Here is a 26,624-nt window from a genome sequence, read left to right as displayed (position 1 = left end):
TAAGACGTTTGCTGAGATCGGTTAGAGCTGACGTTGAACAGGCAAGGGCTGAAGCTGGTTGGTAAGATTTCGGATCATCAGCGGCATGCTCCGGACGAACGCGGCTATCGGCGGCTGTAGCGGGAAGTAAAGCATTTACCAGGAAATCGCAAGAGAGGCGGTGGTTCGAACCAGATGGGTTGCTGGTCTTGGCGTTGTCTGGAAATGGCCAGAACACGGCATATGCATGGACGATATCCCATTCTTCATCGCCCCTCCTCACCATTTCCCATTCATGCGTTGTTTGTCGTGTCAAAGAGCTTTTTTTTGCTGTGCTGGCTGGCAACACATGGGTCGACACTCAAGCCCTTGTTGGCGGCTTCAAGCGAGGGCTGGACATACCCCACGCGATCCATTCCATCAGTCCGTCAGCTCGTCAGGCGGTCAGTAATATGTTGCCCAATTATGCTTCAGACAATCAACATGCAAAATACCATATGGTACTATAATGTACACCTATTAAAGCCTTGCCTGGTCCAGCTTTGGAACGGAATACTCGCGAGGCTGGAGGCACTCCTTTGCCTTGTCGAGGCGCTCCTCGGTGAGCTGAAAGCAGCGAGGGACAGTCTCGTCCCACTCGCCCGTCTTGAGCTGGTTGGCGAGACCTCGTGTGATGTTGATAATCATTGCCATACCCATCCCGCTGTAACCAGCGGTCATGAAAGTGTTTGTGCGGCCGGGAACGGGACCGACCATGGGGATGAGGTCGACAGAGTGGCAGAGGATACCAGACCACATGGTGGTCAGACCCTCTCCGGGCGTCTCCTCCCCCCACCCTGCGAAGGCGGTGCGGCAGAAGTTTGACAACCACTCGCGGTAAGGAGCAGTGGCCACCGAGTCGTCCTCGACGTTGTACATGTCCTGCTTGGTAGTGAGACCGGACTGCACAGCGACTTTCTCGTATGGGCCAAACACAAAGCCGGCGTTGGGGGTCTGGATGAGGTACGCCGCTTGTTCGACGGCGTATGTTGCGTTGAGGGCCTGTTCGCCTGAAAAGCTGGCGGGTGGTACGACGAGACCTGCTTGCAGGCGATAACTACCCAGGCTGATGTCAGCTTATGTCCAAACTTCTGTAAGCTTACATGTTCTTCAGCTCTGGCATTAGGTGGTGGGTGTACGCGCAGGTAGCCACAATGAGTTTCCGGGCAGTGACGATACCACGGTCTCCACAGTCAACAGAGACAGTGCCGTCGGCGTTCTCGGTGAAGCCTGCCACTGGAGCCCAAGAGAAGAACTTGACATCGGCGTGCTTGGACTCGAGAGCGCGGCGCATGAGCGCTGTGACGCCGCGGTGAGGGTGCCAAGAACCAGCGATCGCTCGGTTGACAGCAAGGGCATTCTTCACGCGTGACATCTGGGACATCTTTTAGCGGTGGACCTCAGCCTATGACACTCCATACTCACCTTCTTGGCTTGGGCGGTATCCCAAATCACCTCGACATCGAGACTGCGACCCTTGTGCTTGGTGCTCCTCGCCAGTATGTCGAGGTAGAACTTGCGCAGACGCTCGTTCTCAGCCACACCTTCCGGGGTGGTCAGGACCTCGAAACGTTGAGTGCGCTTGAAGTCGGCATCGATTCCCTCCTCCTGGACCAGCCTCTCCACCAGGTCGAGGTTGTCCTGCATGAAGAAGATGATATCCAACACATCGTCGGCAGAAAGACCCGCTCCGCCCTTCTCCTTTGGCGCCATGAACGGGGCGAACATGCGCCAAGTCTGAGTGGGGACGTGGCCGCCGTTGCGACCAGCTGGGCTTCGTCAGGCCACCAGTCACACGCATCAAAACACCGAGGCTACTCACAAGCTCCCGAGGCGACGTCCTTGGCGTCCAGAATGACCACCGACTTGCCCTCGGCAGCGCCGCCAGCGCGGCTGAGGTGGTAGGCGAGGGAAGTGCCAGACGCGCCCGCACCGATAATCACATAGTCGACAACCTTGTCGGTAGGGAGCTGGGTTTTGCGGCCGTGGTTCCACAGCGAGGTGGGGCCTCGGTTCTACTCGTCAGCTCGAGTCCTCTTGAATCCGCGCCACTCACAGTCTGCTGCCAATGTGAGACGGTGGAGTGAAACTTCTGAGGGAAGGCGGGCATGGTTTTATTGAGAGTATAGTTCAGAAGCGGAACGTGAGATGCTGCAGAGTGTCCCCTATACTTATCCGGCTGTGTCTCATCTGGTCTCGCTCCCGAAAGACCACGGCATACAGTTCGGCACCTAGGACTGAGTGGCTTGAATCGGAAGTCGCCGATAGTCAGTTTCTCGGAGTCCAAGGAGTCCAAATGTTCTCAGGGAGTCGCTTGTTGGTGGGCATGCACCTCAGGACATGATGGTGCGCAACGTGAACGGTACTCCACTCCGCAGTGGCACCACTGCCGCAGCTCGGCAGATCGGCAGTTCGGCGCTTGTTGTCCCCTGCTTCGAGAATATCATGGCAGCGAGCAGATAGGGATCGGTTGCTTTCATTGGACACACAGACGTCGACCCACTACCTCAGCAGTCTGGGCGCCGACGCCGGCCCCGTGGGCCCCAAAGACGACGTATCTATAGCTTGACCCAGGTTGAAAAGTGGGCAACTGGTTGCACCTCGACCAACTCAGTCCCATACATGCCTCTCTCCACTCTCCGAACCCCGACTCGCCGAAAGGGCACAGAGGCACTCAGAGGCGTCCAACGCTTGGCGCAATACAGCGTATTCATACAATCTAGTAGTTGTCAAGAACAACCCTAACTGCCAAGAACGAAGGGGGTCGAGCCGTCTCCTGGACGTCCAAACTCGACCTCTTGCCGCCCAAATCCCAGAGGATCAAGCATATCGAATACCCCTTCATTCAGACCAGGGAACAGGAGCGTGGACAATGACCACCCGGGGAACTGACCCATTGCGTCCAGCAGCTGCTGGCCGTCCTCGCCGGCGCCAACAAGATCCAAGGCCAGAGGGTCGGTGGACATGGCGCCGCTGACGGTGCTGTCCGCGCCTTCTGCAGGCCGACTGCCACCATTTCCAGTATGGAGGCGTGCAGCGGCTAGTTTTCGCGCTGCACGCAGCAGAGGTCGGCCCAGGAGGTTGGTGATGCTGGTAATGTTGGCATGCAGGCGCAAGTCGATCAGTCGTCGTGCAACGGCTGCGACGATGCTGAGGAGGTAGACATCGGCATCACGCGTGCGCGGTGCAGTGTTGATCATTCGCAGCGCCGTCAGGCCAGCATACGCGGTGCGATAGTAGCTGGACGCCCTGTCAGTTGGTTTCCCCATGCCTGGGATTCGGTCAACTCACCGGTACGTATACAGACTGCCAACTTTCAGGACAGGGTCGGTGCCAGATATGATGGGCAAAGCACGTGTGAGGATGGTGAGGGCTGAAGTGATACAGACCTCGCTGCAGGAGTCCGACACCGTTGGCACTCGATGGTGGATTAGGTCGTATTCGTACGGCATCATGAGCAGCACAAGACGCATGCCGTCCAGGTCGAACAGGGAGCGGTGCCGGTCCTGTTCGGTGAACAGCGTAATCCACGTATCCCGCCATTCCCCGAGGGCGCGGTCAATGGTCGCACGATAAGTGTCAAAGTCGAAGTTTTTGTCCTGTTGGACCAGCTGGCGGGCAGCCATGAGCTGAAGCTGCAGTACGACGTCTAGAAAGAGACAGCATCCCACAGCGGCGGGGTCGGAGGGGAGGGCCTCTGGCTGACGGCACCAGTCGAGAAGGAAGGCTTGGTCCATGTGGGCCGGTTCGCGGAGCAAGGGCCGACGACCGCGGATAAAGGCGCAGCCACGGTCCCAGTCAATGAGCCGGCACCACAGACGCTGAACGTTGCGAGTGAGAGCCACAGTAGTGGCCGAGTGGTGCGGAGATGGGGCCAGTGCCCAGCTTGGGGGCGGAGACATATCGAGTCGCAACTCGACAGCCATCGCGATTGCCTTGGACGTGAATCCCCACGTCCGGTCGAGCTGGTGGCTGCCGATGAAGAGGCACAGCATAGTATGTGCGAGGCAAATTTCAATCGATTGCAACCCTTGCTTGTTGATCACTGCCAGGAGAGTCTCAATATGCGCCTCGAGGCGCGCGACAAGCGAGTTGACATGGCCAGACACTGGAAGGCTCTGAGATGCAATCCAGAGGACAGTGGTGGTCAAGAGCGCCGACTGCGAACGAAGGTAGGCCGTTGTGTGGATCGAGGGGTCCAGAGCACGTCCAACAGGCTGAATTCGAGTCCAGTACACGTTCATGAGATTGTGGAGCTCGTTCTCAACCAGGATCCCGCTGGCGACTACGTCGCATTGCGGTGCGTTATCAAGTCGAGGATGATCGACACGGGATTGCACAACATCGTCACCGGGCTGCGAGTTGAACGACTCTGACTTGTATAGCTCGTTGAGACCCTCTTCAAGAACGGCCACGCCGCCGTACGGGTCGGAGTCGAGCGTGCTGGCCGGCTGCTGGAACTTGGCCAAGAATCGTTCCCTGTCAAAGGGCTCCTCGCCTGCTGGTCCTGGACGTGAAGGCTCCTGAGTAGCGACCCCGGCAAGAACGCTCAACATGTTGAAGGGTGCCGACGATGAGCCTTGAGGGGACCCACCATCGGTCCTCGCGATGGGGCTCAATGTCAAGCGCCGGTCGCTGTGGTCGGGAAGGGAGGGGCGGCTTCGGTAATCGAGTGGAGAAGACGACGAGTTCGCCCTCCACTGGGCTGCCGCCGTCGACGGCCTTTTGCGTGATCTGCTGTCCTCATCTGCGACTGATGGTGACTTTGGGCGACTGCTGTCAGTTGGGGTTCATTGGGGGCAGGTGGTCTTACTTTTTGGCTCCTGGTTGTCGTCCCAGCTACTCTATCAGTGACCGTGCCCTCGGCATATGACTCACTCGACGAGGCACTACTTGGCATGGGAGTCGGTGGTGAACACATCGAATACAAGCCGGGCTATTGTCCTCTTGGCGAACACATTTGAGCTGGGCAACCACTGTTAGTCACCAACTCGAGAACTGAGCGCCGAGATCAATTACCTTCACTTGTCGGCACTCAATGCACGCCGTTCTTGCTGGTGGCATTTGGTAGGTGGGTAAGGATAGATTGTCGGGGATCGGAGTCGAGATTGTCAAGAGTGTACGGTATTGGGTGTTGGGTTGTTCAGTGCCTCATCGCTCGCCGTCGCGGCCCCACTCCTTTGCCCCAGCCCAGACCGGCCACCGTACCGCCGTCCGACGCGGCGACATAGAGTCCGAGATTACTCGGCATTTGCAAACCTCCGCTGCATTGCACACACGGGAGAAAGGAAAAGAAAAACAAGAAATAAATAAATAAAGGTCCCTTGAGGTGGGCAGTAGAGCGGCCCTGTGCACCGTCGGGAATCGGCGTCCAAACGCATTAAAGTCTGTGGATCGCTTTGCTTCCTCTTTCTTACGTCCTCAGTCGAGCGCAACAACAGCATGTTGCTCCACAACGTACCCCTTCCCCGCGCCATCCCTGCTACCCCACACCACGAAACGAGACGTTAGCCGACTCCTATCTCGCCATCGGAGAACCTCTATCTACGCCCTCGGCGTCCAACTGCGGTCACCCCACTCTCCCAGGCGGCGCAGGTACGTCTTGGCACTGGTGGTAGCGGGCACTGATAAATACAGGTTGTCTTCTGGTATTTTGGGGGACCCCACCGCTCTTCGACAGGTTCAAACACATCATGGCTGAGAAGCGAAACTCCATCTCCTCCAGCGGCGACTCCAAGGGCGCCGACGTTGAAGCCCACGTCGAGCCCGTGGGCGAGATTGGGGGCGTCGACCATGGCGACCACCTCCGCGACACAAGTGACTCTACCGCTACTGTGCGCGGTCTCAAGAGCCGTCACTTGCAACTAATCGGTATCGGTAAGTCGCTCAAGACTTTGAACTGGGCTGTGACTGACCACATTAGGTGCTGCGATCGGCACAGGATTGTTTATCGGTTCGGCCCGTTCCCTAATCTACGCTGGCCCTCTTGGTGCGACGTGAGTATATGGGCGATGCGTTGTGCTCAGCTAAGTTGCTGACAAGGACTCTAGCCTTGCATATGCCGCCTACTCGCTCGTCATCTGGGGTATCTGCCTGGGCACTTGTGAAATGGCAACGTTCCTCCCTATTCGTGGCGGTCTGGTCGCCTGGTCCAGCATGTTTCTCGATGAGGCTGCCGCCACTGCTCGTGAGTCTCTACCAGTCGAGAAATGGAACAAACTGACTCTTGACAGTGGGATGGAACTACTTCTACGCTGCTACCATGTTTGGCTGCTCGGACATCATCGCGTTCGCTGGTCTCTTTCAGTTTTGGCTACCGGATCTCAGTCCAGCTGTCTGGATCTCCATCGCCCTTGTCGTGATCACCTTGCTCAACTCGTACCACGTCAAGTTCTTTGGAGAGTCAGAATTCTACCTCGCATCCCTCAAAGTGCTCCTCATGGTGGGCATTATCCTCATGACGTTTGTTGTTATGCTGGGAGGCAACCCCGACCACGACCGCATCGGCTTCCGCTACTGGAAAGACCCAGGTGTCATGGCAGAGTACTACACAACTGGACCATTTGCTAGGTTTCTTGGCTTCTTCCAGGTCTTCAAGATAGCCGCGTTCAGCATTGGAGGCCCCGATCTGGTCGCCATGTCCTCGGCAGAGGCAGTTCAACCTCGCAAGACGATCCCCCGCGCCACCAAGAGCATTGTCGTCCGCATGGCCCTCTTCTTCGTCCTCGGTGCCATCTGCATGGGTATTCTCGTTCCTTACAATGACGCCGACCTCAAGGAGGCTGTCGCGACTGGAGTCGGTGCCAACGCCTCGGCCTTCGTCGTCGGGATGAACCGCGTCCACATCAAGGTCCTTCCCCACATCTTCAACGCCATCGTCTGCACCTCGGCCCTGTCGTGCTCTAATGGTTTTGCCTACATTGCCACCCGTCTCCTGCACGCCCTTGCCTCAGAGGGTAAGGCCCCGAAGTTCTTTGCCCGCACCACCAAGCACGGTATCCCCCTCTTTGCCTACTTTGCTGTGCTGGCCATCTACTGCTTGGCGTACCTAGAGGTCGGCACAAACTCAGCCACCGTATTCGGCTGGTTCATCAACCTCTCCAGTGTCGGTGCCCTCATCAACTTTGCCGCTCTTGCCGTTCTCAGCCTCCGTTTCCGTGCCGCCATCAAGAAGCAGGGGTTCGACGCCGAGAAGCTCCTGCCGTGGTACTCGCGCTGGACTGTGCCGTACACGTGGTTCTCCCTCGTCTTCATCCTCATTATCACCTTGTTCCAAGGCTGGACCGTCTTCGTGCACGGCGGATGGGACCTCGAGGAGTTTTTCACGTCGTACTTTGGCCTCGCGCTCGTGGCGGTCATTTTCGTCGCGTGGAAGCTGTACCACAAGACAAAGTTTGTCAAGCTCGAGGACATCGACCTCACCTCGCGCATCGCCGAGTTTGACTCGCTCGACCAGTACTACGAGGACCACCCGATCCAGTCGACCACGATGTGGGGCAGGTTCCTGGACAAGGTGTTCTAAAGGGAAGATGGGGGTGCAAGCGGAGGTCGGTGGGCAGTGGCTGGGCAGTGAAGCAAAAGGAAAGTAGGTTGTGTAAGCGCTGTTTCTATATACCTAGATGCGGCAATGCAAGGTTGTTACGGTTTTAAGCAAGAACCACTGGGCACATCTGTTTTTTTCGATTTTCCGTACATATTTTTGATTTGTTTTTGCCCCCGCACCCCCCGGCTCAAGTGGCAAACCCGCCCTCGCCACGGACACGCTGTATAGCACCTTTCACGCCCACAAACGGCCGCACCATGGCAGAGGGAGGCGGCTTGGTTCCCGGAAGCAGGTTGCCGTTGGGGTCGCGCCACATGCCGTCTTGGCTGCTTACGAGGCCGCGCACTTTGGTGTTCTGGTTCCTGTCGAGCGCCTTGCGCCACTCTACACATATCTGTGGCGAGTCGATGAGGACGTTGATCTCCTGCGAATGGTACCACGACTGCGAGTCCTGGTTCCCGTTACCCTGGATCGCAATCTGGTCGTCGACGAGCATGAGCTTGACGTGGCAGTTGCGGCTCTTGTGCGTGGCGTTGATGGGCGTCGCCTGGTCCTTGCCCGTGTACCAGTAGATCCGGAGGTTGGGGCGCTCCACAGGGTCGAGCGCGGCGTACATGTGCTGTGCGACCATTTCGTTTGTCCCGCCCTGGAATGGCAGGAGCTCGCCCTCGTCGTTGAACCCGAGGTCGGCGTAGATTTCCACCAGGATGCCCCGCTTGACGGCCTCGAGCGCCGCAGCGACAACGGGCTTGGCGTTGAAGGTGGGCGTCTGGATGAAGACGTTCTTCCGGGCAAACTTGAACCCAGCAAGCCATGCCTGGTCCTGCGGGACGATGGTGTCGCCATGCCCAGGGCGGCCACGAGGGGGGCGGTTCACCATGGCCATGGGGACGGGGTCGTGTGGCTCGTTCAGAATAATCGGCTGGAACGGCGCCGACGCCTCTGTACTGGTGTCGGTGGCGTTGATGGGCGTTCCAGTATTCAAGTGCTGGGTGACGGCCGCAGGGCTGTTGAGCTGCGAGTTGACACGGATGGCCTCCTCGGCATTGAAGCGGTCCCAGTGCTCGTTCTTGTTGGTGGTATTCTTGAGGGGCTGGGTCGTGCCAACTGCCGGCGCGGATGTGCCCTCTGGTTGAGAACCGGGTACCATGGCGTCTTGCGGAGAGCCAGCTTGTCCAGCGGATACGTCCTGCGCCTTTTGGAAACCGGCTTGCGTCGTTCCCTCCTGGAAGTTGTACTGCTCAAGCTGCGAGGAGAGTGTGTTGAAGGCACGAGCGCCGGCGGCGTGCAGGTCGCCGTGAGTCTGGGCAAGGGGATGGTCGGTTCCAAACTGGTAGTGCGAGCTGCTACCAGGGTCCGGGTACTGTGGGTTCTGAGAGAGTAGCGGCAGGGGAGGGTCCATCTCGTTCCACCACGAGAGGAGGGCCATGTCGTAGAATGACTGGACGATGGGACCCTCGAGGTGGACCATCATCTCGACGTTGACACGGTCCTGGATGTTGTTCGAGTTGATAATGGCAACCTTGCGGTCCACGACCATGTACTTTGAGTGGAACGTGCCGACCGGCGGGACATGGTAGTTTTGCACCTCGAGCTGGATACCGGGAATATCCTCGGGCCATGGGAGCTTGACCTTTGGGCCGGTATACGTCTTGGCATCCACAGGCTGATGAGGTTGAACCGCCTGCTTGGGGTTGCCACGGTCATACATAAGCTTCATGACCACCGGTTTGCCGCCACGCTTGACCACGCGGTTTGAAAGCTCGCGCATGGCGTCAGTAATGACATGGGCCGCAGTTGATGCCTCCCAAAAGTTGGTGGCAAGGAAGATTTCGTGCTCTGCGCGGGTGATGAGGTCGGCGTGGTGGGCGATAATGTCCGGAATGACAGAGATGATGGTGAACGGGACAACACCAGTCGAGCCCATGAGAGAAGGCGAGACCATTCCGTTCAAGATGTCCTTGTCGAGGGCCAAGAGGGCTTGCGCGTACACATTGAGGAACAGTTCGCTGGGCTTGGTGCCACGCCACGCGCCACACTTCATGATTTCAGACAACTGAGCATGGTCGAGGGGCCGCATATTGTCCGACTGCCAGTTGTCCGCGTACTCTTGGTTAGTCTGGTCGTGCTTGTAATGCGTGTAGCCGTGCTTGTCGTGAGAAGGGACATCGTCCGTGTCCTTGTCCTTGCCAATGTGAAGCTTGTGCTTGAGCTTGTCGGCAAGGGTTGGTTCCTGAAGCTGTCCCTCCGTCCTTTCGCTGCTGTGGCGTCGGTTGCCCGGGTCCAGGTCAGTCATCTTCTCTGCAATGCTGCCGATCGTGACCCCAGCTGGAGACGCGGCGTAGTTCTGGGTGACGGTAGTGTCAAGAGACGTCACGGCATTGAAGACGTGCAAGGGAAGGAAGGGAGGGGGCCCTGCAGTGGCCTGGTTGCTGGGAGTCGCAGTAGCAACAGCGGGTGCTGTGACCGGTCGCTGCGTGTTGGCGGTATGCTGAACAGGGACTTGCTGAGCTGGAACGTCCCGCTGAGCTGGAACACTATGCTGAGGAGGAAGACTCTGCTGTGTAGGGAGGCTGGGCTGAGCCACAACATGCTGAGCAGACACGCTTTGCTGAGGGACACTCTGTTGAAGAGGAGCGCCCCTCTGCTGAGCGGGGACACTCTGCTGAGCTAAAGACTGCTGGGTGACAGTCTGCTGAGTGGGAGTGCTCTGTTGAGCGGGGAGGCTCTGTTGGGTGGGAACACTTTGCTGGATGGGGACATTTTGCTGAACGGGGACGCTCTGTTGAGCGACATTCTGCTGAGCGGCACTCTGGTGTGCAGCGGCGCTCTGCTGAGGAGGGGCGGCGTTTCCTGAGCCTGTGGCCATTGTGTAGGACGCAGTGGCGAAGAAGGAGTGGGGGAAGAAGACTCGAGGACGCCCGTCACGCGTGTTATTTCTAGTGCTTTACTTAGCCAGCACTTTCCACCACCAGCTGCACTTACTGGGTGGTTGTGAAGGTGCGCAAGCCTGGCTGGCCTGGCCGCTGTACCGATGTGACGTCACGCTCCTGGTTCAAAACAACGGGGATGCTATTCTCATCCTCGCGCGGCGGCCCCATCTGCCCGGCATGACGAGCATACCGACGCAGCATGCGCAGCCCATGCGTACGTACACTCGAAAGTGCTGGGTAGAACACGAGCTACATGCCTGGTGCGCTGGATGCCAGATGGATGGATGGATGCTGTCAGGCTGTTGTGGGCGATCGCCTATTATTGCACTCTTTCAAATCCAATTATTACACTCCGTGACAATAACTACACGTCACATTGACTTCAAGACGCACCCCTGTCTTACACAGTGCACTATTCATGCATTGTAATTGTTTACTCATGGCATTACGTATGTAGGTGAGGGTTAGCAAACTATGCAAGGTCTCTCTCTTCTGTGGAGGAAGAAATTGGGTGTATTATATCTGCTGAGGGGTTCTAATGGAAAATGCCACAGTGATTAAGAAGTGCTTGTTCCAATTAGAATCTAGGCGCCTTATTAGGATCTCAGAAATGTAATACGGATCCACATTGATTAGGATAACCGCCTCGTTTATTGTAACTGGGTTAACCGCATTAACATTGCTGAATCACGATTTGCTCCCGCAAATGTATCTGTAGGGTTCCGGAAGCATTTTCAAGTCTTCGTCCGCGAGCACCTGTGAGTCACCTGGCTGGGGAATCCTCAGCACAAGTCCCCCAGGCTTTTTGTATCTGCCGTGTACGATAATGCGATGGTTGTTGAGCACGCGTTGGTCCGCGGTTGCTCGGTGGCTGATTAACGTCCCCCGATCTGTTGTGACCGGTCGTGTCTTGAAATTTGCCTGCAATCTGTGGCATTCGACGGTTGCACCCTCCCGCAAGCGGGGACGGCGGGTTCACAGCAAAACCCGGACGATCTAAACTCTGATGACCCGCCACCGTATCAACCATGGAAGAGTACAGCGGTAGATCCGTTGCCGTGCAAAGATGCCAAGTTGAGCCTAACGTCAGATCTCGCTTGTCGAGCTCCTGTTTAGCGGCATTTGCACCGTCTAGGAGGCACCTCCCATGGATTGCAGCAGTTGCCCTCCAGAACGACTCGTTCTTCCTCGCCGGTGTTGTCCAGGGATCACTGTGCGCGCCAACACCTGTCACTCCGGTCCGTGTTTGCCCGCGTGTACTTGCCTGGAAATCGCCATGGAGACGGATTCACATCGCGAATCTGTGACTGTGTGTAGCGGGCATATGTGCGTGACCATGAGCCCAGCATCAAAGGCTGTATGACAACAGGACCGTCTTTAAATGGCGTTGGGTGGCACTCGGCGGTCGCCTAATCGTGAACGAGATTACATGGACGGGTGTACCGGACGAAATAGATCTGCCGACGTTTAACCGCCGGGCCTGCCCGATGACGTTTGTGACTCGATCCATTGGTGGTAGCGCGCGCTAAGCTGAAAGACCGGCATCTACTGACTCATCTGGCCTAACCTGTGGTACCACATGTATTGCTCGCTGCCCACTTCACACTCATCCATCAAACGTTCCAACAACATCTGCCAGGCCCAAACCACACGCAATGTCCGCCGAGCCCAAGACACAAGCCGAACAGGACGCGTACGCCGCCGGGCTGCTGGACGCCCAGACCAAGGCGGCGAGCATGTTTGACGAGATTGAGCGCGACCTGCTGCGGCCTGGCATCTCGGAGAAGGCGCTGAACGACGCTATCCATGCGCTTGGCGAGGCCCGCCACAACGTGCGCACCCACTGGCATAAGCGTGTCATTCGCAGCGGAGAGAACACTCTTTGCCCATTCGAGGAGAACCCGCCCGACCGCATCATCCAGGAGGACGACATCCTCGTCGTCGACCTGGGACCCGTGTTCGAAAACTGGGAAGCCGACTTTGGACGCACCTATGTGATGGGCAACGACCCAGCAAAGCTCAGGCTGCGCGATGCTCTTGAGCCCATGTGGCTCAAGGTCAAGGGTATGTACGACGAGCGTCCCGACATGTCCGGCGAGGAGCTGTACGAGATCGCCTGCAACGAGGCGCAGAAGGAGGGATTCGAGTTTGGCGCACCTCTCGCAGGCCACATAGTCGGCTCGTTCCCCCACGAGCGCATCCCGCGCGACAAGATCACCCTCTACATCTCAAAGGGCAACAAAAACTCGATGGTCTCTACCGGCAAGAATGGTTTCAAGCGTCACTGGATCCTGGAGATTCACCTGCGCGACCCCGTTGCCAACATCCAGGGCTTTAGCGAGCGCCTCCTCACCGTTGCGTAAAACCAGAGATGACAGTGAGTGCAGGTTACATAGCGGTCGTCGCTCCCAGCTGACGTTCGCAGTATAGGTCTGTCGGCTGATGTCGTACACCTACCTCTCTAGAAACAGAGCCCCTTAACGATGTTCTCGGTACCGATCACCATAAGTTCAATTTGCTGTAGCCCCAGACGCCATAGATGCCAAGCAGTCGTACACACTGCATCTGCATTTCCACTTTCCGAGCAGTCCTGAGGGCGGTAATGTGACAGCTGAGCATCACCCGCACACGGTGCTGTCCTCCCTTGGCGTCAGTCATGGCGACACGCCGACGTCTAGCTGGTACTGCGTTGCTAACCATCACCGCTGCATCTCCTCGGCACCGTTAACACCGTTCTGCTTACCTTCCCTTGCTAACGCAGCCGTTGCGGTGGCCATGGGACAATACCGCCTGCTAGAAATGCCCCACTTGTGCCAGGGTGTCGCTGCAGTCAGGGACTATGGCAGAAGGGAACCCATGTACATGTCAACACTCCAACGACACTATACACTATGCAGCTATTGTGACAGGCTGGCCCGTTTGTGCCGACTCGACGATCGCGTCAACCACCTGCAGCGTAGCCAGACCGTCCGCGCCGCTGCAGATGGGCTTGGCATTGCCGCGAATAACGTCGGCAAAGTGCGCCACCTGGACAGCGAGCGGGTCCTGGATCTGCAATGCGGCCGTGCTCGTGTTGAAGGGCTCCCACCACGACCGCTTGGCGTCCTCGCCGTACGCCTTGAGGCGCATCGTGGGCACGCTCAGGCTGCCGCGGGTGCCAGCAATGTGGTAGCAGTCCTCGTCGTTGTAGCTTGCGTAGCTGAGGTTTTCGCGGGCAGTCTGCTCCCAGCTGCGGGGGCTGGCCGCCGTGTCCGAGACGACAAACGTGCCGAGGGCACCAGAGGCGAAGCGGAAGACCATGGCAGCCGTGTCCTCGACTGGGAACTTGCGGGTCGCGTTGGAGGTGGTAGCTTGAACAGAAGTGATGGGGCCGACCAACGAGAGCAGGTTGTTCACCTCGTGTGTGAGGTTGATCAACACTGGGCCTCCTCCGGGCTCACGACGCCAGCCGCCGTTCTCGTCAAAGTACGGGTCGGGCTTGTAGAACAGAGCTGTGCCAGTGATGGCCACGATGTCACCGAGCACGCCAGACTGGACGATCTCGCGTGCCTTGGCCATGATAGACGAATAGTTGCGGTGGTGTCCAGTGAGCAAGGGGACACCAGCCGCTGCGGCAGCGTCGACAAGGCGGCGAGCCTCAGCGGCGCTGTCGCCGAGGGGCTTTTCGACAATCACAGGGACGCCTGCAGAGACGCATGTGAGCCCTCCGTCGACGTGCAACGAGTTGGGTGTCGCGAGGATGACTCCATCAGGCTTGTCGGCGCTGGCAAAGAGGGCATCGAGGGTCGGGTACAAGGCCACGCCGTACGTCTTGGCAACGGCGGCAGCAGCAGGGCTGGGGTCGACAATAGCGACCAGGACGGTGTCACACGACTTGGACACCTCCTCGATGTGTCGTTTGCCAATGAGGCCGGCGCCAGCGACGGCAATGCGGACTGGTGTGCCTTCAACAGCCATGTTGTAAGAGGGATGAGTGTGGGGCAAGTTGCAAGTTGAGGGACCCCACGTCCGTCCGACTCATTGTCTTGTTATATATGCGTCTGCGCCGACCTCAGCAGCAGCGTGCTGTCCTGCGTTGCGCATGCTCCGCTCCGAATCGACTGCTAATGTGGAGGAGGTTATGCGACAATCCGGCCCAATGCACCCAGGAGATCGATTTTGGGATTTCAGGAGGGAGCCACCCGGATCGGTGTCCCGGCTCTTAGATACGCGTCGCAGCCTCACCAATCAGCGATCAGCGGATCCGCACTCACCGGCAGACCGGCGTCCGGTGCCCATAAGGCTGGGACGTGCATCGACGCGTCTCTTCAGCGCACTGGTTGTCCACCATTTCATACCCATGGGAGATCTCTACCATCCACGACACGATACACCGGTATAGATGAACGCTGGGAAAGCAAGCTGCTGGCGAAATCAGTTCCCCTTTCGGTGCCGCCTTCAACACCCACAAACCACACAGCTGAACACAGGCCCCCTCCCCCCGCACGTGTGTCCACGTATCCTGTAGACGTCCGTTGCCATCGGAGACGAACTACACGGTTGTTAACATGCAGGGGCGAGGAGCGTCATCCGCAGCCACTCAGTCCTCCGTCACAAATGTCTCGACGGATGTCGTGGGTGGGATGCCGTTTTGGAGAGGTTGCAAGGCAGGCCTCAGTCGCGTTCGCCTGGTTAGTGACGCGACTCACTGTCAATAAGGCCCTTGGTGCAGTTATCTGACATCGACATATGGCTCTGACGGTGCCCTCTGGCCTCTGGGCACAGCCATAGGCTCGACCAGAAGAAGACGCCATTGAGCCCTTCCATGCCGCTGACCCGGAAGGGCAACACCCCAAAGCAGCCCTACCGAACACCTACTGACCATCACTGCAGTTGCGGCCGATTGACCGAGTAGCTCACCCTCGGGCCGGCGAGTAGCCCGGTCCCTTGTAGCCCGGTCCCTTGCTCGCTAATGTTCAGTAGGAAGTGCCCAATCGAACACGGAGCAAACGTGTTGCCAAGCCAACATGGGTGGCGGCGTGTGCCCGATATAGGGCCCGCAGGTCTGCAGTCTAGCTTGTGGTGGACGCACCGGACGAACCATGACGATGTAACAGATGTGACCCATGCGGTCCACCTAATGAGGCATGCAGGGCCCAGCGAGTGGGGTGGCAAACGTGACATCCACCCCGGCTTCCATTTGCTGTTAATCGTGTCTCGGCGCAACCACGTTTATGTGGACGTTCGGCAACATCCGCAATTCCGCAACACGCCAGTGCCTAGTCGACTGTTTATCCAGCAGGTGGTCATCATCGGTGCGGAGTGGCGTTTGCGACGAGACCACTCGGCGGCAAGAACATCTGCAGAATGCATGCACGGCGCCCGTGTGTGGTGAGTGCAGATCGGGGGGGCTTCCAGGCCAAGTATTTAGTGCCGACTTGTCCTGGGATAGTGTTTCCCCATCCCCCAACTTGTCATTCATCGTCAGCACGATGCACTGGGCTGCGCTCCTCGCGGTACTCCCCCTCATTGCTGCTGCCCCGGCCCCGGCCGTGCGCAAGCAGCCGCGCGATGTCGACACCACGTACCCTTACACCGGTCCCGAGGTGCCCATTGGCGACCTCATGGACCAGACCATTGAAGGTAACGGCAAGGGGTTCATCCGTGTTCGCGAGCCTCCAGCTGTCACTCCCGCGCCTGGAATCACTGTCACGAACAATATCAATGTGATCTCGACGGCCCTCCTCAACGGCGGTATCCAGATCCACTTCCAGACTCCGTTCGGTATTGGAAATGATCCCAAGGTTCTCTACGGTACCAGCCCTACCAAGCTCAACAAGAGTGCTTCGGGTACTACCAACACGTGAGGAACAGATGCTGCTTGGGTGAAGCCTTACTGACGTGGTGGTTAGGTATGACCGCACGCCGCCTTGCTCCATGGCCGACCCGACGCAGTGCTCGCAGTTTTTCCACGAGGTCCGCCTCACAAAGCTTTCAGCTGGCCAGACCTACTACTACCAGATCCCCGGCGGGAACGGGACCACCCCGTCGGACGTCCTCAGCTTCACCGTCGCTCCCAAGGCTGGCGACAAGGGCGAGTTCACGGTCGCCATCATTGCCGACATGGGCTACACCAACGCAAGGGGAACGCACGAGCGTCTGATCGACGCTGCGCAGGACGGCGCCAAGTTTGTGTGGCACGGCGGCGACACCTCGTACGCCGACCAGTGGTACGCGGGTATTCTGCCGTGCGAGGACAGCTGGGACCTGTGCTACAATGGCTCGTCGAGTAGGTTCCCCGGCGGCACCATTGACGAGACCGACTACTACATCCCCGTCCCCGAGGGTGAGGTTGCGTCGCAGGGATCCCCCTGGGGTGGCGACATTTCCGCCATTTACGAGACCAACTGGGACCTGTGGCAGCAGTGGATGAACTCGATCACCAAGCACATTCCCTACATGATTGCGCCCGGCAACCACGAGGCGGCGTGCGCAGAGTTTGACGGCCCCAACAACGAGCTGTCGGCCTACCTCGACGACGACCAGCCCGTTGGTAGCCACAAGGCCAACAAGACGATCACGTACTATTCGTGCCCGCCTTCGCAGCGCAACTTCACTGCCTACACTCACCGTTTTGGCATGCCCGGTGATGCCTCTGGCGGCGTGGGCAACTTCTGGTACTCGTTCGACTACGGACAGGCGCACTTTATCACGTTTGATGGTGAGACAGACTACTACCAGTCTCCCGAGTGGCCGTTTGTGGCCGAACTCAAGGCCGGCCAGACCAGCCCCCTCAAGAACCAGACGTTCATCACCGACTCGGGCCCCTTTGGCCGCATCGACGGTATGGCGTACAAGGACAACAAGGCGTACGAGCAGTACCAGTGGCTGCTCAACGACCTGAAGAAGGTCGACCGCAAGAAGACCCCCTGGGTGTTTGCCCAGTCCCACCGTCCCTTCTGGAGCTCGGAGGTGTCGAGTTACCAGGCCAAGATCCGCGCCGCATACGAGGACCTGTTCCTCGAGTACGGTGTCGACGCGTACTTTTCGGGCCACATCCACTGGTACGAGCGTCTCTGGCCCCTGGGCAAGAACGGCACCGTTCAGCACGACGCCATTGTCAACAACAACACGTACACGGTCAAGACGGGGACCGTGGCGCACATTATCAACGGCGCAGCCGGTAACATCGAGTCGCACTCGGAACTCGGCGACGGCGTCAGCACGCTCCCGATCACGGCCGTGCTGAACACTGTCGACTATGGCATCAACAAGCTTACAGTCTACAACGAGTCCACGTCCCTCGTCGAGTTTGTGCGTGGCTCGGACGGCAGCGTCGCCGACTTCGTCTGGCTCAAGAAGGCTGGAAAGAAGTAAAGGGTTTAGAATGGTGCCACTTTGAGCAAGGTGGCGCGCCTTTGGAGCGGTTCCTTTGAAAAAAAAAGGGGTGGGGATGTAATGTTTGAAATATTGGTGCTATGCGATGCATTGGACCTGCGCGAATGCATACCTTCTGCCACTTGCCTGCTGCCAAACTGAGCATGGGCCGGGACTGGCGTCTTTGGACGGCTCGACTGTTTCGATCTGGTTCGCCGATCTTCTGGCCGTGGTAGCCGCGATGGCGACGGCATACGCACGCAGGGTTCGAAACCTGCTGACATCATCCAACGTTGTGCCCGTAGGCCTTCCCATCGATGCCTCATAATGCATGTGCACTCGTCTGTTCAGCCAACTCGACCATACCGTGCTACTCACAATGTCTGCCGCTCTTAGGATCAAGGTCAACGTTACGGTGAGCAGCAGCAGCGGCGTGCAAATCGCTAAAACGTGACCAGTCAGACCCTGTCTGCCCATTCTGTCTCCTCGGTATCCGCCAGTTCCAGCTTGCCCTCCACAAGTGGCAGGAGGCCAACCACGGCACGCCCGTGGAGACGGTGATCACGCTGCTGCCGTACCAGCTCCAGCCGCAGATGGATGACCAGCCCTTCCCGCGCAACGACTGGGGCGAGAAGCGTCGCGGCAAGGAAGGCTGGCAGCAGGTGCTGACCAGCCTCAAGCAGCAGTACGCCGAGGTCGGCCTCGACTAGTGAGTCGTCGCGACACGTGCGAGCCATCTACTGCGACAAGCAGCTGACACGTTGGTAAAAGCCACATGAACGCGATGGTGTCGGGTACGCGCACCGCGCACCGGCTCACGCAGTACGCGCTCGACAAGAAGGGGCCCTCGGCCAATTTCGCCGTCGGCATGGACATCATGCGCGGCTACCACATTGACGGGATCGCACCGTCGGACCGCAACTTGCTCGCGGGCATTGCGGTCAAGAACGGTCTGTTCGCCAAGGCCAGCGACGCGGTCGCGTGGCTCAACGGCCTTGAAGAGGATGCCGAGGTCCAGAAGCTCGAAGACAAGGGCGTCGCAGAGGGGATCAGAGGTGTGCCGCACTTTGTCTTCCAGGACAAGTACGCGACGTCGGGCGCTCAAGGTGTCGACGCGTTCTACCAGATCATCGACCAGGTAGTCCAGAAGAGCAAGTAAAAGACGGGCGATGTAGAAATTGTAGCAGTGCAGGCAGAGTGTTGTGTACGAGCAAACTGCTGCATTTCCCCATGGACTGACTACTGACTAAAAAAAAACGTCCGGCTCACACCTGCCTGCCCACCTGCGCTTACTCGGGCTGGGTCTCCTCGTCGTACCAGATGTCCTGCTTGAACGACTCAAAGGTGACCTCCAGGTCCTTGAACTGGGCCTCGAGGGGCTCGGCGCCGTCCTTGTTGGGACGAGCGACGTAGGCGGCGATACCGACGTTCCAGTTCTCGGCGTCGTTGCCAAAGCACCAGGTGACCTCGCGCAGGGGCTGCTTCTTGCCGTCGGCGCGGATCAGGTAGACCCAGATCGAGGGTCCAGTCTCGCTCTCGACCTTCTCAAACGAAATGGTGGTCCAGGTGGACGCGCCAACAGCCTGTACGCCGTCAGCCAAAGCCCATGCCCACTTGCGGCGCCACGCCGCGCCGCGCCATTCAACCGTCACATACCTTCTCGCCGTCGGGGTGGGGGGCGACCGACCAGTCGGAAAAGTTGTCGGTGCCGACAGTGGAGAGGAGGGGCTCGCCGTTGTAGAACTCGACACCAGTCTTGATCCAGCGCTGGGGGGCACGGGCGGCGAGGGTGAGGGTGGTCTTGCGGAAACCGAGGATCAGGCTTTGGGCCGTGTCAGCTGGGGGGGCTTTTTCCGTCGTTGCTACTGCGGACGACTTACCCTGCCTGGTCGTACTGCTGGGACCAGGGGAACGAGACCGAGACGCGCGCCGACTTGAACGCCTTGATGGGTCCAGTGTGGGTGACGGACGAGGGCTGCTTGGTGGGAGCTTGTTGGGCATCAGCATATGCGGGGGCAGGACGGTGGATGGGGCGTGCGGGGGATCGACGTGGGGTATTGGGGAGAGGGGGGAATGGGGGGGTGGGTGGACCATCCGCAGCAGTGGCTGGCTGACATCACCACGACGCTGTACTCACCGTTGAACGTAAGAGTGCTGGGCTTGCTCCAGATGTCGGTGCCGGGCTTGGCGGAGAGAGTGAAAGCGGACATGGTGAGTGATGCGGGAAATGCGATGGATGGAGAGAGTGAGAAGGGGAAAGCAAAGTTCGGCTGATGTGGAAGGTTAATAGAGGCGTGGAGCGGGCCGTGGTTGCCGCGACTACCCGCTGTTGCACCATGGCCAGTCTGGTCCAATCATGTATAAACAACACGCTCCTCGGGTAAGAATGTCCGGCCGAGTCGAGGGACTGGCCATGCCCTTCAAGCACCGCCCTCAGCTCCCATTGTGGGCATGCACGTTGCGATCCTGCTCAGCACGACACTCGACGCTTACGAATGTAATGCCAAGAACGCCTCCGCAGCGATCGCACGTCAGGCCCAGAAATATCCGTTGGCCGTCCATCGAATCCATGGGCCATGGACCATGGGCAAAATGCTTTTCACGGGGCGGGTCGCATGACCATGCCACCATGAGCGGCATTGTTCTGCGGTGTACGCGGTGTTTACAGCAGAGCGAAAAAGGCCAAGGCCCAGAGCTTCGCGCCGCGTCAATTTGTACGACTCGGTCGCGTCCCTTTAACGGGCCGAAAGGGTCGTCCTGCCACACACCTCACCGTCGGCCGGCACGCGTCATACTGGGACCTAGCTTGGACTGCTGTCCTCATCTTCCAGCTGTACAATTCTGCTTGTGCTGGGTCACCTCGGAGATACGGACGTTCAGAAGCAGTTGGTCGCTCTTGCCGAGGCGTTCATGAAGACCCGCGGACCCGGCGTTCGAGCTCCAGGCCAAGCCCCGGTCTTGGCGTTGCTCTTCTCTCGTCTGGGCACGTGAAAGCTGAGGAGCGGTTCATCTCACACCGTGTCTGCCTCGCTCGTAGATCACAGAAGGTGAGGATATGAGCTATATGAGTGTCAAGATGAAGGGACTTAGCGCATGTCCTCTGGATTGGCACCACCCACGCCACGCCGCCGGACTGGCTCCAGTTCAATGATTCTGTCACGGGGCTCACCCTCGACAACTATTCCGCTGACGAGACGCTGGCGTGCTCACCGCTCTGTCGCGTGTGTGTAACGCCTCTCGCTAGACAATGCATCATTGCTGGAGCTCAAGGGTCGGCCAAGCGTAGCAGGCAGAATCACGTGGCCGTACAACGGCCAGTCTGCAAAACACTATGTCTCTGTCTCCGTTCCGTACGTAACACCCGACATGCTCACGCTTGGTTCTCCACAGTGAATCACGTGACCGCTCCCCCCCACCGTGTCAATTGCCCGGCTACTGCGGATGTATTAATCGTGGAGATGCTCGCTGCTGCGCATGACGCTATGGCAGATGCATGGAGTGAGACACATGCGCTGGCTGGCCTCTGGTCAAGGAGCTGGGCATGTGGCTTCTGACGTGCCAAGAAGAAGGAAACCGCCCATTTCCGCCCCCTCGCTCCCTGCCACCGGTTGCCGGTTGCCTCGATCGCCCCCCCCTCCCTCCCTGTCCACAGCGATCCGGCGTCTATTAGATGAAACAACAACAATTCGTTTTTCCCGCGCTAAACACATACAGTTTATGGGAGAGTTTTGAACGTCTCCGTCTTGTTGCAACATTCACAACTCTTCCTCATCACCTCTACCACACCCCAATCACTCGGGCATGAGCGCCCAGCAATACTACACACAGGACAAGCCCCAGCAGGGCTATGTCCCCATCGACCCCAACGCCGCCGGACAGCAACAGGGCGGCGCCGGCGGTGGCGGCGGCGGGCAGTACGCGATGAACCAGTCGCAGCCCTACGCCGCTCCGTCGTATCCTCCCCCCGCCGCTGGGCCGGAAAAGTACCAGACGCAAGACCCGGAATACGGCGGCAGCGGCAAGTGGGGTGACACGGCGCCGTTCTCGCAGCAGACGGAGCAGACGGGACCGCGCTTCAGGTGGAAAGCGCGTCTCAACGACCCCATCTTCCTCGTGCTCTTCGTCGGCAACCTTATCGGATGGGCCGTGGTGTCGGGCCTTGCCATCAAGACATTTGTGGAGCTCAACGGCCTCGGAGGCGGCGTTGGCGGCGCGACGCAGGGTGGAACGGGTACATCGGTGACTCTTGACTAGTGAGTATGAAGGTGGATGGCAGCCGTGTGCACCGTACGCGGGAGTACGAGAGCAACCCCTCCAGTCGCACGGATGGACGGGGCGGCGGGTCCCAGCAGACCGACAAGCCCAGTTGAGATCTCTACAGCGCTGACACCCAGTCACACCGTCTACCTCCTTCTCATGGTCTGCGCTCTTGCGGGCGTTATTGCTGCAGTCTGGCTAGGAGTGGGTCGCATAAGAGACATCAGTGCACTGACATGTAGATCGTCCGTGCTTTCACCAAGATTATCATGGAGATCACCCTCGCTTTGACTGTCCTCCTCAACATTGCCATCTGTATCTGTGAGTCGGCACGAAGTTGAGAAGCACGGTGACTGACCTTATACAGACTACTTTATCGTGAAGTGTACGTGTTTGTATGTACGCCGCCGCGTTCTCTGACTTGCCCAGATTGGTCCGGGGCGGTCATCTTCCTTGTCATTGCCATCATTTCAGTCGTGTGCTACTGGTCCATGCGCAAGCGGTGAGTCATGGGCGCCCGTGTCGCCTGCTAGCTCTCGCTTGCGGGACCTGTGTTCTGGGCTTCGCTTCGGCGCTGACACACACCGTCCAGTATTCCTTTCTGTCGTCTCCTCTTGCAGACTACCATGGATGTCAGCAAGCAGCACCCATCCGTCTATGTTGTTGTGCTTCTCGGACTGGTGTTCCAGGCCGCGCTGAGCGTGTGGTACGCCTTTACTGTCGTCGCCATCTACGTCAAATGGACTCCGGGAAGCGAATGTGCGTAACACCAGCGACTCTGACTGACAGTACAGCCTGCGCCACGACCAGCTGCTCCAGCTCAACGGTTGCAGGCCTCATCGTCTACTCGACGTTCTCCTTCTACTGGACCAGTCAGGTCGTCTCCAACATTGTCCTCTGCACTCTCGCAGGCGGTATCTATGGCGGTAAGTGCAGCAACCTCCGACTGCAGTCCCTTGGATGCGTGCCACGCAAGTGCTCATCCAACACACAGGTTGGTACTACTACGGTGACCGCACGAGCGACGGACAAGGACTTCCAAAGAATGCCACCGGCACTGCATTCATGCGCGCGTCGACCCTCTCGCTGGGATCTATCGCGTTCGGCTCGCTCATTGTCACCATTCTTGAGATGCTCCAGACCCTCTTCCAGGCGATCCAGAACGCCGAGGCCCAGCAAGGAGACAGTGAGTCGTATTGGAGTGACAGATCAGTGACTCAAAGGCCAACGCTGACGTGGACAGTGGTCGGACAGATTTTGGCGTGTTGCGTGCGTGTTGCGAACGTCGTCGGAGCGAACAGTGTGACTGACCCATATAGGCCGTGTGCTGCATTTCGTGCCTCCGTGGCATCGTTCAGTGGTTTAACAAATGTGAGCTTTGTGCCCTGTGGTCCCGTTCCAAGCTGACATGATACAGATGCCTAGTGCGTTGAGCTGTCATGACACCTGAGCCTTGCTGACTATCCCTCCCCCCCCCCCTCGCCCTTGTGTCTTCTCCCAACAGCATTGAGATTGGTAAGTTGAACGTCGGCGATGTAGGACCCAAGCAGCTGACAGGCGGTAGCCCTTTACGGAAAGGCCTACATCCCAGCTGCCAAGGACACATGGAGGCTGCTCAAGGACCGCGGTGAGTACTCGTACTTCCTCCACATTGAGACTCGCCTGCCTGGCGAGCCACTGAATCGTACTGACCCCTAAAGGAATCGACGCCCTCATCAACGACAGCCTCGTCGGATCAGGTACGTACTTGGCTTCCCTGGTTTTGGCGTAGCCATGTCGCTGACACTGTCACCAGTCATCCTTTGGGGATCGTACATCAACGGCTTCCTGTGTGGTCTCTTTGGCTACCTCTACGTTCGATGTAAGCAAAACGGTGGTTTGAGAGGCATAAACTGACACTCGCAAGTCACCGATCCATCCTACAATTCGGAGGGACAGTACACTGCGTGAGTCCTGCCTCGAAACCGACACGCCAACCCCATGCCCCGTACTCACACTCTCCAAGCCCCATCATCCTCTTCTCCTTCCTCATCGGCATCAACCTGTCGTTTACGATCGGCTCGGCGCTCGACGCGGGCGTGTCGACCATCTTTGTTGGCCTGGGTGAACACCCCATGTGAGTCGTGGCGGCAATCAACTACTCGTCGAGGCCATGGCTAACGTGGTAGGGTACTCGCTCAGCGTGCTCCGCAGCTGTTTGAAATGATCCGCCAGACGTACCCACGTGTCGTGCAAGGCGTACCCGGACACTATTAGGGGAGTCATGGCGAAGGATGTGGCGTGCCACTCACCGTGGACATGGCCTGAATCTACCGGTACCCACTGCGGACCGGGACAACAATACACGGTTCTGAGATAATACACGACTATCAAGGCGTTATACATAATATCTGGAGGGAGTCATGATACACGTTACTCTGTCAAGTGGCAATGGCCATGGCAATGATGAGTAACAAACGGTCGACGAGGACATGGCATAGTGGTTCTGCATCTCGGTTAATTCTCTCCGTCGGCCGATCGCGGCCGAACGGCGGTACGGGGACTCGAATCGAGTGGATGTTCGGACATGACCGAGAGTTGTTACTCAGTTACTCGCTTGACCCACCTCGGCTCCATCGGCTGACTGAATCATTCTGGCTTCCACATTGCGTCTGTTGCTTTCCACTCCGTACACTCTCCCATGAGACTCTCGCTGTGCCACTTGCAGCGACCCTATATTGGACAGCGCCGAGGACGATCCCCGGCGAAGACTAGGCCAGTGTCCACAGGACAAGACCCATACCATACTTTCGCCCACTTGTCTAGATGACCACCACCACAACAACAATCACTACGACGTCACTGGTTTCGGCGTCCGACGAAAAGTCGGTGCCCACGCAACGCCACCCTTACCAAAGCGATGGGCCCATTGTGGAGGATGTGTCGACTTCATCGACCGACCTCGACACGGTGCCCCTCGATCGAGAGCCCGAGGACGCTCGCGACTATCCCGATGGCGGCTATGGCTGGATCATTGTGCTATGCGGGTTTCTGGTAAGCTCCCACAACAGTACCGAGAGACAGAGACACGTATCTGACGTCCGGCGCAGCTCAACTTTTCGACGTGGGGCGTCAACACTGCCTTTGGCATCTACTTCAGCTTTGACCTCGAGGACAACTACTTTCCGGGCGCCAAGGACCTCGACTTTGCGTTTATCGGCTCGCTGTCGCTGAGTCTTGCGCTGGCCGTGGCTCCCTTGAGCAATTTCCTCGCGAGGACGTACCACTGGCGCTACTCGCTCGTCCTGGGGACCGTGTGCGTCGTGGCGGGCCAGATCCTCGCCGGGTTCAGCAAGCAGATCTGGCAGCTGTACCTCACGCAAGGTATCCTCTTTGCCGTTGGACTGGGTCTCACGATGGTCGTGTCTGGCCCGATCGTCACGCAGTGGTTCGGCATGAAGCGCGCCTTTGCCGTCGGCCTCGTGTCTGCGGGCAGCGGTGGCGGAGCGCTGTTCTATTCGAACATTACCCGCCTGTCGCTTCAGTCCGTCGGCCGTCAGTGGGCTTGTGTGATCAAGTGGGTCCAGTTCTGCTATCCGCCGCAAGCGCTGTAGCTGACAATCTTGCAGTGGCTGCATTTCTGCTGCGGCACTCTTGCCGTCGATCTTGTTCTTCAAAAGTAGGTTGTTCCCTGCCTTTGTGTCCAACCACTCACACCACTCAGCGCGCTCTACCAAACTGAAAGTGCGCTTTCGCGCGTTCCAAGTATCCTTCTACCGCAACCCAGGCTTCATCTGCATGTGCCTATGGGGCACATTCATCTCATTCGCATACGCTATTTGCATCTACTCGATTCCCATCTACGCAGTCCAAGGTCTCGGCCTCACGCAAAAGGACGGGTCCACATTACAGGTATGTTGTGGTGATACTCCGCTTTGTGACTGTGCTAACAATCTCCCAGTCCTTGGTCGCTGTTGGCCAACTGGTCGGTCGACCGTCCATGGGATTCGTCCTCGACCGCGTGGGCCGCTTCAACGGCGCCATCGCGACCACCATGTTTGCGTCGATCGCGTGTCTGGCCGTGTGGCTGGTGGCCGACTCGTTTGCCGTGCTGGCTGTCGCGTCCCTCTTCCTGGGCGCCAGTACGGGCGTGTTCTGGTCCACCTGCCAGGCGCTCCTGACCGACCTCGTCGGGATCCGCGACATGGCCAGTGCGCTGTCGGTGCTGTGGTTCAGCATCGTCGCGCCCGCGACAGTCTCGCAGCCCATCGCCATCTGGTTGATAAACTACTCGCGGGATAAACTCCACCGCACGGGCACGGCGGCCTTTCAATACGCCATCGTGTTTGCAGGTGTGTCGTACTTTGCCGCCGCGGTGTCGCTGTATGGCACCAAGCGGTATAGGCAAGGCGACTGGAAGTTGTTTAGAAAGTTTTAAAGAGGGCCCATTGTAGACTTGACCGATTAATTGGCGTTGTCAGACTCAGTGCAAGTTTGAAATATCACCATGTGGCTTGTGGTGCACTCAGGCAGACTGA

General features: G+C 58.3%; 11 protein-coding genes across 11 annotated transcripts; 6 read left to right on the top strand and 5 right to left on the bottom strand.

Annotated features, from left to right (window-relative positions):
* Positions 1-498: 498 nt before the first annotated feature.
* Positions 499-2,128, bottom strand: EHS24_003436 (uncharacterized protein; the record flags this gene model as incomplete). Its single annotated transcript, XM_028619115.1, has 5 exons — positions 499-1,075; positions 1,122-1,393; positions 1,444-1,787; positions 1,841-2,033; positions 2,075-2,128. The coding sequence occupies 5 exons, from the start codon at positions 2,126-2,128 to the stop codon at positions 499-501; spliced, it is 1,440 nt and encodes a 479-aa protein (XP_028472611.1).
* A 631-nt stretch (positions 2,129-2,759) lies between these two features.
* On the bottom strand, positions 2,760-4,574 carry EHS24_003435 (uncharacterized protein; the record flags this gene model as incomplete). Its single annotated transcript, XM_028619114.1, has 2 exons — positions 2,760-3,258; positions 3,310-4,574. The coding sequence occupies 2 exons, from the start codon at positions 4,572-4,574 to the stop codon at positions 2,760-2,762; spliced, it is 1,764 nt and encodes a 587-aa protein (XP_028472610.1).
* Positions 4,575-5,711: 1,137 nt separating this feature from the next.
* On the top strand, positions 5,712-7,540 carry EHS24_003434 (uncharacterized protein; the record flags this gene model as incomplete). The annotated part of the gene is made up of 4 exons (XM_028619113.1): positions 5,712-5,895; positions 5,942-6,014; positions 6,069-6,205; positions 6,252-7,540. The coding sequence occupies 4 exons, from the start codon at positions 5,712-5,714 to the stop codon at positions 7,538-7,540; spliced, it is 1,683 nt and encodes a 560-aa protein (XP_028472609.1).
* A 208-nt stretch (positions 7,541-7,748) lies between these two features.
* EHS24_003433 (uncharacterized protein) lies at positions 7,749-10,430 on the bottom strand (the record flags this gene model as incomplete). The annotated part of the gene is made up of 1 exon (XM_028619112.1): positions 7,749-10,430. The coding sequence occupies one exon, from the start codon at positions 10,428-10,430 to the stop codon at positions 7,749-7,751; it is 2,682 nt and encodes an 893-aa protein (XP_028472608.1).
* A 1,719-nt stretch (positions 10,431-12,149) lies between these two features.
* On the top strand, positions 12,150-12,857 carry EHS24_003432 (uncharacterized protein; the record flags this gene model as incomplete). Its single annotated transcript, XM_028619111.1, has 1 exon — positions 12,150-12,857. One exon carries the CDS (start codon positions 12,150-12,152, stop codon positions 12,855-12,857), a length of 708 nt encoding a protein of 235 aa, XP_028472607.1.
* A 526-nt stretch (positions 12,858-13,383) lies between these two features.
* On the bottom strand, positions 13,384-14,451 carry EHS24_003431 (uncharacterized protein; the record flags this gene model as incomplete). Its single annotated transcript, XM_028619110.1, has 1 exon — positions 13,384-14,451. One exon carries the CDS (start codon positions 14,449-14,451, stop codon positions 13,384-13,386), a length of 1,068 nt encoding a protein of 355 aa, XP_028472606.1.
* Positions 14,452-15,613: 1,162 nt separating this feature from the next.
* On the top strand, positions 15,614-17,850 carry EHS24_003430 (uncharacterized protein; the record flags this gene model as incomplete). Its single annotated transcript, XM_028619109.1, has 3 exons — positions 15,614-15,864; positions 15,926-16,336; positions 16,386-17,850. 3 exons carry the CDS (start codon positions 15,614-15,616, stop codon positions 17,848-17,850), a joined length of 2,127 nt encoding a protein of 708 aa, XP_028472605.1.
* Positions 17,851-18,229: 379 nt separating this feature from the next.
* On the top strand, positions 18,230-19,009 carry EHS24_003429 (uncharacterized protein; the record flags this gene model as incomplete). The annotated part of the gene is made up of 3 exons (XM_028619108.1): positions 18,230-18,265; positions 18,309-18,559; positions 18,622-19,009. The coding sequence occupies 3 exons, from the start codon at positions 18,230-18,232 to the stop codon at positions 19,007-19,009; spliced, it is 675 nt and encodes a 224-aa protein (XP_028472604.1).
* Positions 19,010-19,139: 130 nt separating this feature from the next.
* On the bottom strand, positions 19,140-20,060 carry EHS24_003428 (uncharacterized protein; the record flags this gene model as incomplete). Its single annotated transcript, XM_028619107.1, has 4 exons — positions 19,140-19,433; positions 19,507-19,672; positions 19,731-19,839; positions 19,988-20,060. The coding sequence occupies 4 exons, from the start codon at positions 20,058-20,060 to the stop codon at positions 19,140-19,142; spliced, it is 642 nt and encodes a 213-aa protein (XP_028472603.1).
* A 1,591-nt stretch (positions 20,061-21,651) lies between these two features.
* Positions 21,652-24,363, top strand: PNS1 (the record flags this gene model as incomplete). Its single annotated transcript, XM_028619106.1, has 18 exons — positions 21,652-22,103; positions 22,245-22,311; positions 22,350-22,428; positions 22,475-22,492; positions 22,537-22,609; positions 22,700-22,866; positions 22,902-23,033; positions 23,102-23,293; positions 23,351-23,376; positions 23,427-23,478; positions 23,525-23,531; positions 23,612-23,622; positions 23,672-23,734; positions 23,808-23,846; positions 23,903-23,968; positions 24,014-24,053; positions 24,113-24,223; positions 24,276-24,363. The coding sequence occupies 18 exons, from the start codon at positions 21,652-21,654 to the stop codon at positions 24,361-24,363; spliced, it is 1,683 nt and encodes a 560-aa protein (XP_028472602.1).
* Positions 24,364-24,912: 549 nt separating this feature from the next.
* Positions 24,913-26,524, top strand: EHS24_003426 (uncharacterized protein; the record flags this gene model as incomplete). Its single annotated transcript, XM_028619105.1, has 4 exons — positions 24,913-25,140; positions 25,197-25,663; positions 25,716-25,998; positions 26,048-26,524. The coding sequence occupies 4 exons, from the start codon at positions 24,913-24,915 to the stop codon at positions 26,522-26,524; spliced, it is 1,455 nt and encodes a 484-aa protein (XP_028472601.1).
* Between the last annotated feature and the right edge of the window lie 100 nt (positions 26,525-26,624).

This window comes from Apiotrichum porosum, assembly GCF_003942205.1.
Source record: "Apiotrichum porosum strain DSM 27194 chromosome Unknown scaffold_16, whole genome shotgun sequence".
NCBI lineage: Eukaryota > Fungi > Basidiomycota > Tremellomycetes > Trichosporonales > Trichosporonaceae > Apiotrichum > Apiotrichum porosum.
The sequence above is the reverse complement of the archived record's forward strand: the minus strand, read 5'-3'. Positions and strand labels throughout refer to the sequence as shown.